We start from the raw sequence: 10,401 nt of genomic DNA on the forward strand, positions 1-10,401 counted from the left end.
GAGACACATTTAAAAAATTGAAGTTAGTATTTTGATGGAGTTTATTATACTATTCATACAATTTATTGCAAAACCTGAACTGTCAATTTGTCAGACACTAAAGTTTATGTTTATTGAATGAATAAGTCCAGAATTACAATATCCAAAATATTTTACTGAAAGCGATTCTTTGAAAAGCAAATGTTAGCTTGAAAGTCGGATATTTAAAAAAACATTGTACTGTTGGAACATTGATTTAGTTGAAATAGGACCGTGGCTTTTCATTGAATTCAATTACTCAATCAATAAATCTGTTTAATAAAATAACGTGTAATGATTTTCAGAAAATGTTTTTTTTAAATATATGTGATTGCACAATCGTGTGATTATTTGACGAGCATTTTCCTATCGCTGGCGAGCCACAGTGATGAGATTAGTGAATATCGTTAAGAAGAGATTGTACCGAAAATTGGCAAACAGACGCTGAATGCTACGTGTATCGAAAACCAAATTTTTGAACAAAGAACTGATGAAGAACGTATGAGAGCGAGCAGACTGTTAATTGTTTTTACTTTATGGACATATAAAATTGTGATTCCAAATTATGATGGATAATTTATCCATTTGAAGGTTAGCAATTATAATACTTTATTTTTTAGATTATATTTCTTGTGAAAACCCAAACCAATTAAGCCTGAATAATTTTTTTACAAGTTTTGGGCCGAAAATCTAATTTTATTGTTTTCTATGTTAACTTCACAAATGCTTTCATCAACATATGTCATGTTGGTTATAAAAAAGGGGAACAAATTGTTTAAATTCAATATCTGTGAATTGATAAAAATGGTTAAATCATGTTTTGCTCTCAATTAAAATAACATTTAATTTTCCTACCACTTCTCGTTAAAACGCTCAAATTCAATTCAATTCTTGTAAATACATCGTATGTTCTACAATCGACGTTTTACGAACAAATATTCATGTATATCGCTTAAGAATGTTTTATTGATATTATTGTTAGTGCATAAACTAATAATCTGATTTAAATGGCAAGAGAAATGAAAACAATTTATTCAATTCCTTCTCTAAGAAATCAGAAATTAAATACAAACATTACATAAAATGTTACCAATGGAATTAAATCAATAAAAATACTTTTATATCTTAGACGTAAAACATGATGAAAACCAATTCTGCGACAGTATTCATAATAATTCAATCAATACTTATTGGAGATTACTTTATCGGGACGGGGCATTCCAAGTAATAATGCATTTAATTAAAATTGCAGGAGTAATATTGACGTAAAATTTAAAAAAAAACCTCGTCGCGACGTTTCTTGTTTTGAACAATAAAGCTAGGATATTAAATTATTCAGACATATCGATTTCGGTATTTCAAAAGCACACTTTAACAGCCTTTTATTTCATTTAAACGCATAATATTGAACGCAGTTTCTGTTGTCTTCAGATACGAAAATCAGAGATCAAGAATATTTGCGTAAGTACACTTAACTGAATTTTTACCGTGTTATTTTCTGATATTGTAATTAAAACTATCATACTTGTAAAAAATGTAATTTAGATAATGAAGCCTTTTTATTCTTCTTGGTAAAGAATAAGTATTTCAGACCTTGTTCTCTAAATTAGTCCTAGCTTTATTGGTAAACATTAGTAAAATGGTTACGTACGGTGAAATCAGAGTGATTATCATCGTTTCAAGACTAGAATAATTTTCATTTTAGGAAACGCAATGGAGCAGGGGTCTGTTACTAACGAAAACTTGTCTAGAAGAAAGCGGAAAGGTTTGTATCAAAGTCGAATTTAAAATTGACTAGAATTTTAAAGCGCAAACATACCCATACATATATATCATCTATTCTTAATAGATGTAGACTTTTTGCGAATAAAGTACGAAATGTTTCCACTAGAGTTACTGTTTGACATTAGATTTGATGGAAGAACTTTCCAGAGAGTTTCCATGAACGCGGATCGACTAATTAGTGTCATTGCAGTAGGGCGAGTTTAACATGCATCAGGCACCTGGATCGGCGACTTCAGTTTTTATTAACATAACAATAAAGTATTGACATCGCGTTTTTATATCACATACCTTTTTGTAGTTTAATATATTCAATTTATGAGGCATTAACAGATTGTGTTTACAACTCTTCTGTTCACTTATATGAACTCTTGTTGGATAAACGATGAATATATATATATATATATATATATATATATATATATATATATATATATATATATATATATATATATATATATATATATATATATATATATATATATATATCACGAGAAAAATAACTTGTAATAACGAGATAATTAACTCGAAATTACGAGATCTTTTGTCATAAAACCGAGATAATTAGCTCGTAATAACGAGATATTTTCTTGTAATAATGAAATAAATAACTCGTCATAACAAAATCTCTTCTAAAGATTATTTTTTATATGGCCCTATTCGTCTTTCGTATGTAATTGTGGCACCCTCAACAAAAATATACTATTATCGAATTATAATAGTAAGAATGTAAATTTCATTGAGGGTGATGCGTGACTATCGACACATTTATTTAAAATTCATCTGCTGTAAAGATACGAGAAAAAGGAAATTTTTATCAGGCCTCTGCAAACCGTGTGAAAATTTGATAAAGTAATTTGTACCATAACCTGGCGAATTTTCTGGTGTTAAGAGTGTTAGTTATATGTACATACCCTACATTGATTAGTCCCCTACCGGTTTTCACCGGAGGGGACTATAGCTTTCCTCTGCGTCCGTCAGTACGTCTGTCCGTCCGTCCGTCCGTCTGTCTGTCCCACTTCAGTATTCCACACTTTTTTTTCTTTATGCGTTTGAGGAATACTATGATATTTGCTGAACAGCTCTTAAATGTGAAACTACAGATCAAGTTTACACTTCTGTAGCGTCTGGTTGACATTTTTTCGAGAAATTCGGTATTCTGCATAATTGTGCATTGTTTTCACAATTGCCATAAAAAAAACGGTAGGAGACGTGTATTGCTTATGCAATACTCTCAGAATGCTTGTTTTTTAAACTCCGCCCACTATCTCGAGTAAAACAACATCAACAAAGTTGTTTTTAGCGCGTTCATAATACTTCACAGTAAGACCTCCCTCCAGATCAAAATTGCCAAATCTCAACACGGATAAATGACTCGACTAACCTAGTTCGTCGAATAAATCTCATTTTTAGCTCGAAACGAAACAATATAGGCAATGGCTTTGTCAGAAAGACTCTATTTTAATATTCGTCTCAATGTGTTCGGCCAAGTAGAGAAAGTTGTGTTAAATAAAATAGGGGTATCTTGTTTAAAGGTTTTATAGAATGTCAATCGCGTAATAGGAAAGCGTTTGAATAGAAAACTTGTTTTGTGGACACGGTGAATAGCGGTAGCCAATCGAATTGGACATTAACCATTTACAGTTTCGCGGCATGAATTTCTCAAATATTTTTTTTGCTTATTGATAAATTTTGTTCAAAATATATATGTACATGTTTTTTCAGCCACTTTAAAAAACACACATTGGTGTAGAGTATCAAATAAGATTACAAAAAAACTAATTCAATTGTTTAAACAGAAGCATTGCACAATTTAGTGTTCGTAAATATGAAATTGTGTTAATAAGTTTAATTCTTTGAAGCAAATATCGATACTATAAGTCGGGAAATGAATGAATATGAAATAAGAATATAACAATGAGAAGGTGATATATTCATTAGGGCTATGACTGTTTTTAAAAAAATGAAGAATATTTAATCTTTGTCGGGGATAGAAAGACATTTTGGAAATTCACGAAATGCAATATACATATAAAAAAAAAACCCAACGCACTGGCACTGTATTGTTTAGAGGCAAGTGCACTCCCGATATTAGTATAGTAATAAGATATAATGAATAATTGTAAATTATGGCACATGTAGCTTACCCCATATAATATTATTGATTATGTGCATATACCAGATGGGCGTGGTCATAACGACACTCCGCTCCCTCCTGTCATTATGACCACGCCCATCGGGTATCTGCACATAACCAACAATATTATATTGGGTAACTACTACAAAGTGTATATACCTGTACTCATATTTCTTATGTTATCTGTTGCAAATCTTTGCATTATGTTTAATCTGTGTGATTTAAGTCCAATTACTATTTCTTTAACAATGTCTTAAGATTTACGTCTTTCTTAATGCATCTGTTTTAGGCTCTGATGAAGGGTTTGAAGAACCTAACAGGAAACATTTGAAGATGTGCCCTAATATAACATGTATAGAAGCAGTCTCTAAAACTAAAACTGAACATTTTGTCATACCGAAGGAGAGCAATGAAGCGAAGCAATGTATTCAAATCAGCAATTTAAAGGATAAAGATGCTGAGGGATCTGACCAAGATGATTCAGTTCACCAAAAATCGGAGATGAAAAATGTCCAGACTGGACATTTTTCAGGTGAAACAACAGAATGTTTAGAAAAATCTTTACCTGTACAACTTTTCAGTTTCGCAAAAACAACTACAACAGATGATTTGCCTTCTCCAAAGAAGGATAATTGTATTTCATCCGCGCAAAATACCGAGACAGAAGCTAATATATGTCAGAATGAAGAAAAACTTTCTAGAGATACAACAGAATTAAAAGGAGATCCCAAAGACGTTAAAGAGAAAAAAGACGAGTACTTGTATAGGTTACTACGTTTTGATGAGAAAATTCGCCGTGGTCTTTACCCAAAAGATATCCGCTCAAAAACAAGTCTTAAAAAGCATATTGAGAGGGGAAGCAGGGGCATAAAATCACGATTTATTTCCTGTTGCAAAACAATAAGCGGGTTGGAGAAATTGGCAAGTTACACAAATGAATTTCATCTCGTTCGTCTTGTTGTGCGTATTAACATAACGAAGCTTGACCCTAGAAACGTCAATGTAATAGATCTGACTGATGAAAGCGTACGACTGAAATATTTAAAAAGTAGTCAAAGGGCCCGGAGACTTGCGAGCGATTTTGATGAAGTCATTCTAGAGCCAAAAAGATACATTCCTAGATACTGTATTGAAAAAATAGGAACCGTTAAGGATAAAAGTTTTACAAAATACCAAAACATTATTCTGTGACTTTTATTAACGATTTCGTTTCTTTTCACCATAAATGTAAAGCATAAAAATTGAATGTTAGAGTCACCTAAATTCCTATTGGACATGTATGTGAAGCTTATTCATGACTGCTGAAATTGTGTTGCAATGTTAACTTTGGTTATTGGTTTTTTCCCCATTTCTTCACATGAATTTGCACTTATTACTTAAATAGAAAATAAATATTCTTTGAAAAATAAATTTTAGTTCACGTAAAATCATTTACTCCAATCAGGAATTTTGTCTCGTGCGATGATTACTTTTTTTAATTAGGAAGACGACTCCACACATAAAACTGTTTTAATGCAGTAAAGTTGGAACCGGTAGTATTACTTAGTGGTCACATTTCATGTAAAAAAATAAAATGGAGGCTCTAAGCTGAATGAATGTCATGTTTCTAGACCTTATAGTACCATACATTAAATAAAAGCATTGAAATAATAACAACAATGTGCCAAAATATAGGTCAGTGATATCTAAACATTTGTTTGAAATATAAGATTTCAAATAATGAGTTTTGGCTATCATGGAAAGGTCACATCGACGTATTTAAGTATATGTTTACTTGAATTGTTATACAGGATGACGCTCTGTGATTTAGTCAAATAAAAGCTGATTGAAAGATAACTGGAGGCTGACTGAATAGCATAGTTTTGCCATTTAATAACCTTTCCAGATCTTTCAGTAAACATTTAATTGAATACATGGCAAACATTTTCTCCTTACATTCATCAAATTTGTTGTATATTCTTTTTCAAACTCTGCTAATTATTGCTGATAAATATATATTAATGAGCGTCAATAGTATTTTTGGCATACACTAAATGACGTGACAAAATAGGAATGTCTTAGTAGAAAAGACATTCCTTTGTTGCCAATTTAATAGGTGACAAACATATTATTGGCATGTATGGTAATTTGATTTTAAAAGTATGTTTTCATACAAAAAGCACAAAAAGGCTTACATAATATCAAGTTAAGTAGAACTGTCGGAATATAGAACAAACTGTATTGATGCTGTTACCAATACGTACATATCTAATCACCTGAGATTAGATAAACAGGCAAAATAAACATTGCTCTTAGTTGAAATGAATCTTACTTTCACTTAAGTTTCAGTGAAATTGCTTTATATTATATTGATATCCGCATAGTTCGTCAATTCTGTCAGCATAGGTCTTGCAATGCAAACTATGTTTACAACTCCTTCAGCGCCGGATAAAAAGTTCTAATACACGTGACCGTAGTATGTCGTATGATCAAAACAAAAGCTTAAAGAGTGGGCATTAAAGGATAATGACTCTACGAAAGGTTATTGCTGTTAAGTATAAAAAAACAATGGGCACTGCTTGTATATAACTTCAAAACAGCTGTCGAATAAGCAACCATCTGATCAGATTTCATTTTCTACTTACGCAAATAAATTCTCTTGGTAACAAACCAAAAAAAAAAAGGTATGAAAAATTATCCATGGAGAGAATAATAGTAAACGATGTCCCATTCTTAATCATATAGTTAAGGGAATGACTTACTCATCATAGTTGATTAAGTCATAATAATTTGATTTTAATAACGGAAGTTTTAATATACGACGAATTTAAAAAACGGCTTTCCTATATCAAATTGACACTGATTCTGTTCTCCTTGTGTTAACATCTAATCACCAATATTAGATAAAGCAATATTTAATACTGCTTTTATCGAATTAAAGTTTACTTTCGCTTTGTTTTCTATTCTAGTGATAACAGTGATAACAAATAGCATATAGTCCGTCCATCTATTTCAATTACATCAAAAAGGTATGTTAATGAATCATTTGATTTAATATTTTCATTTTTTATTTTTTAATGTTAGTTTAAGATATATAAAGTGTGTTAAATTGATGAAATGCCGTAAAACATTCAATTATTGAACGGTTTAGGTTGTCACAGGTATGGACCCACGTATTCGTCATTGTTTGTGTTGTTTTCATGGACTGTTAAATTACCTTTTATTTGGTATATTGTGTAAATATAAACCAATGGGCGCTTATTTTGATATACTTTTTATCGTTTTAAAGATTCTTTGGTATGTCATTTTCTAGATTTACAAGTTCACATAAAGAATCTACTTGTTGTTTATCACTTGTTGATGCTATGCTTAAGTCAAATCTACCAACGTATTCCACATAATTTATAATATAAGAATTTGAATTCTAAAATAAACTCTTCTAAAAATTTAGTTCATTTTTATTTATATAAACGTATAAAACTTGTTCTCCATTAGCATTTACTCCAAAAAACATGTAAAAAGCAATACAATTTTGATGATTTTTTAAAGAAAGCCATTTTATATAACAAAAGATGTGAGTTAAGTATACATCGTTTTCAGTTGTAAACGTAGTTAAATCTCTGACATGTAAATGACTTTAAAAATATCAATAAATTACAGAAAAAAAGTAAAAAATATTTCTTAAGCTTTAAACAGAAAAAAATGATTTGCAAATTTTTCCTTTTTTAATAAAACAATTAAGAAAAATCAAAATTATAACAAACAACGTTTCATTCTTTTTTACTGAAGATTATTAATGTTGGTTTGGCATAACGTTTTTAAGATAAGACACAAAATTGGAAATGCATTTAGATTATATTGACGATTTAATTTTTAAAAGGCGTTACGGCATCACTCTGTTCTTTGATTCGATTAAAAGTATTACCTTATATTTACTTAACCGATTCTATCAGTAACTTGGTTTTCATAACTTCCTGATGGGTATTTTTTTCGGACACGTGACTCTTAATTGACTGTATATAAAGAACTATTAATTCATGTATTTCGATAAAGTTCAACCTATCAACAAATATTCATATTGGTTTATTTTATTACTTTTTTAATATTTGTCATTGGATTTTTTTTTCATTTTGAAACTTTTTTGTAATAATAGGTTATTTTGTTATTTACTTTGGAATCAAAATATGCCAAATCTTATATTTTGCTCCAAAGCTCATGACAAAAATCCTGTTATATCATTCGACTTAAACGGGAAAAATAGAGAAATTTTGGTTTTTAATGCATATATATTGCATGCCATTCATATAATAATACAGGTTTTCAGCTTTTATGAAAACGATGGAGCAGAAAAGAGAAGTAAAAGCAGGAAATCATAAGAGAAAATTAGCCAAAAAGCGAAATGGTAGGTTAAGAAATTATGTTTTGTACTACATACTATACACTGTACATTTAACAGCATTTTATGTATATAAAACGAAATATATTAACGAAACGGTCAAGTCTATTTCTAACAGAAAGAGGGCTTTTAGGATCAATTATAACTTATTTCACTTTATAAATTATTTTGCAGAACCTTTATTTGGAAACTGAAAGGTGGCGTAATAATAGTTCTTTGAATTCTCAATGCAGCTAATAATGAATAAAGAAATTGTGAGTCTTTAGCTTAAAACATGTTGCTTATCACAAACCTATCAGAGCAGTAATACAGAAACAAATCTTAATTCATAATATAAATTTATGTTTACAGGTCGCATGTTTAACACGTTCCGTCATTGTATGGTGTTATTGTTGATTATTTGTTTTTGGAAGTAAGGAGTTTAAATATGTCTTTTTCAGTATCAGGTGACAAAGCTGATGCACCTAACATACCGTACAAAAAGCTACGGACAAGTTCTCCAAATGTACATGACAGTGGAAAACAAAACGAAACAGAAACAAATAAAATAGAGACAGTTTCTGAAAATACAAAAGCAGGCTCTTTTACAGAAGAAAGCATTAAAGTTGGTAAATCTATTCAAAACATTACATGTAAAAAATTTTCTAAATCTCCTGAATATGAACACCAGTCTCTTTCTGTTTACAAAAAAGACCTTGACATACCCTACGATTCAGAGAGAGAACAAATTGTATTAGATGATAGATCCATTGATCAGAATTTTGAAACCACAGAATCAGACCCGAAAAAAAGTTTCAAAAATTGTGAAAGTAAAAAGGATGAATACGTGTATAGGCTACTACGAGCTACCGAATCTTACAATCAAGGTCTTCGTCCCAAGCACATTTCTTCCAAAATAACTCTAGAAGAACACGTTGAAAACGGTAGCAAGGGAAACCGTTCTCGGTTCATTTCCTGCAGTAAAACCATGGATGGTTTGCATCGATTAATTCGTCTCACAAACAATTACTAGCATTAATTTGACGAAATTGAAAGATTTTAAAGACGTCACAATTATCAACTTGAATGACAAAGACGTAAGAGAAGAACACATTGACCGTCACTCTAAGGCATGGGGGTACGCCCATAACTTCGAGGAAGTCGTGCTGGCTCCAAAGTCACACATCCCAGCAGAATGCCTCGAAAAAATTGGAATTGTGAAAGACAAACAATTTATTAAAGAAGAACACATAAATCTTTAAATGTTCATTTGGTATTTTCTCATATTGTATATTTCTGCATTTTTATTGTAAATTGCGTATAATTTACCGTATATAAAGTTTTTACAAGGAGATTTCAGGATAAGTTTGATTTCTAAACAAATCCCTCAGATTTGTATAAACAACCGGACATTACAAATTAGGAAGACTTAGAATAATGCAACTTGCATTAAATATAATTAGAATATGATAGAATGGTACATTTCAAATAAACAAGCGTGTTTTTTTTAAAGATAACATACACAGACAAACTATTTGATATTTGTATATGTTGAATCAAAGGCACATTTTAAAAAAATATATTTATTATTCAAACCTATATAATACTTACTTTCAGTTTTCTTTCTTTAAAATATAATGTGTAGTCTCGCATTCTTCTTGCATCATCAAAACTTGGCAGATCAAATTTTGTTTTGATCTTAAATTAATAGGGTTGTTGTAGCAGTTTGAAGGGGAAGTTAAATTTATGACCCCCTCTCCCTCGTCAGAGGCCATCATCTTTTGGCACAAACTGTAAAAAAAAATAATCATCATTTTTGATACTCAAAATTCAGCAGAGAATGTATGAGCATGGTTATAATAAGTGTGAATGCTTTTACCAAAGTTGTGAAAGTCATGGTCCCTGTGTAAAATTGTTCATGTCAAAGGGCGGGGCAAAATTTTTAAAACTGTATTGAGTTTTCGAAAATCTTTAATGCGACCTACATGTATATGTTTTTGGGAAAACCTAAATGCTTCATTATGTTTTCCATGAGGCCCTCTGCTCATATTGTGAAATTCGTGGTACCTTAGGACCTTGGTTTGGGGCCAATATTGCTCTTTTAAAAAAT

The 10,401-nt window shown here is 30.6% G+C and overlaps 1 protein-coding gene and 1 pseudogene across 1 annotated transcript; both read left to right on the forward strand.

The window, feature by feature from the left end:
- Positions 1–385: 385 nt before the first annotated feature.
- On the forward strand, positions 386–5,955 carry LOC128173229 (uncharacterized). Its single transcript, XM_052838948.1, has 4 exons — positions 386–609; positions 1,450–1,479; positions 1,724–1,783; positions 4,227–5,955. The coding sequence occupies exons 3-4, from the start codon at positions 1,732–1,734 to the stop codon at positions 5,126–5,128; spliced, it is 954 nt and encodes a 317-aa protein (XP_052694908.1). The 5' UTR covers positions 386–609; positions 1,450–1,479; positions 1,724–1,731; the 3' UTR covers positions 5,129–5,955.
- Positions 5,956–8,236: 2,281 nt separating this feature from the next.
- LOC128173453 (uncharacterized) lies at positions 8,237–9,778 on the forward strand (annotated as a pseudogene).
- The last annotated feature ends 623 nt before the right edge of the window (positions 9,779–10,401 follow it).

This window comes from Crassostrea angulata, chromosome 2, assembly GCF_025612915.1.
Source record: "Crassostrea angulata isolate pt1a10 chromosome 2, ASM2561291v2, whole genome shotgun sequence".
Classification (NCBI taxonomy): Eukaryota; Metazoa; Mollusca; class Bivalvia; order Ostreida; family Ostreidae; genus Magallana; species Magallana angulata.

Coding starts and splice junctions, on each gene's coding strand:
- LOC128173229 (XM_052838948.1), top strand. CDS start 1,732: ATGGAGCAGGGGTCTGTTACTAACGAAAACTTGTCTAGAAGAAAGCGG. Junction 1,784..4,226: donor GTCTAGAAGAAAGCGGAAAG/GTTTGTATCAAA, acceptor CATCTGTTTTAG/GCTCTGATGAAGGGTTTGAA.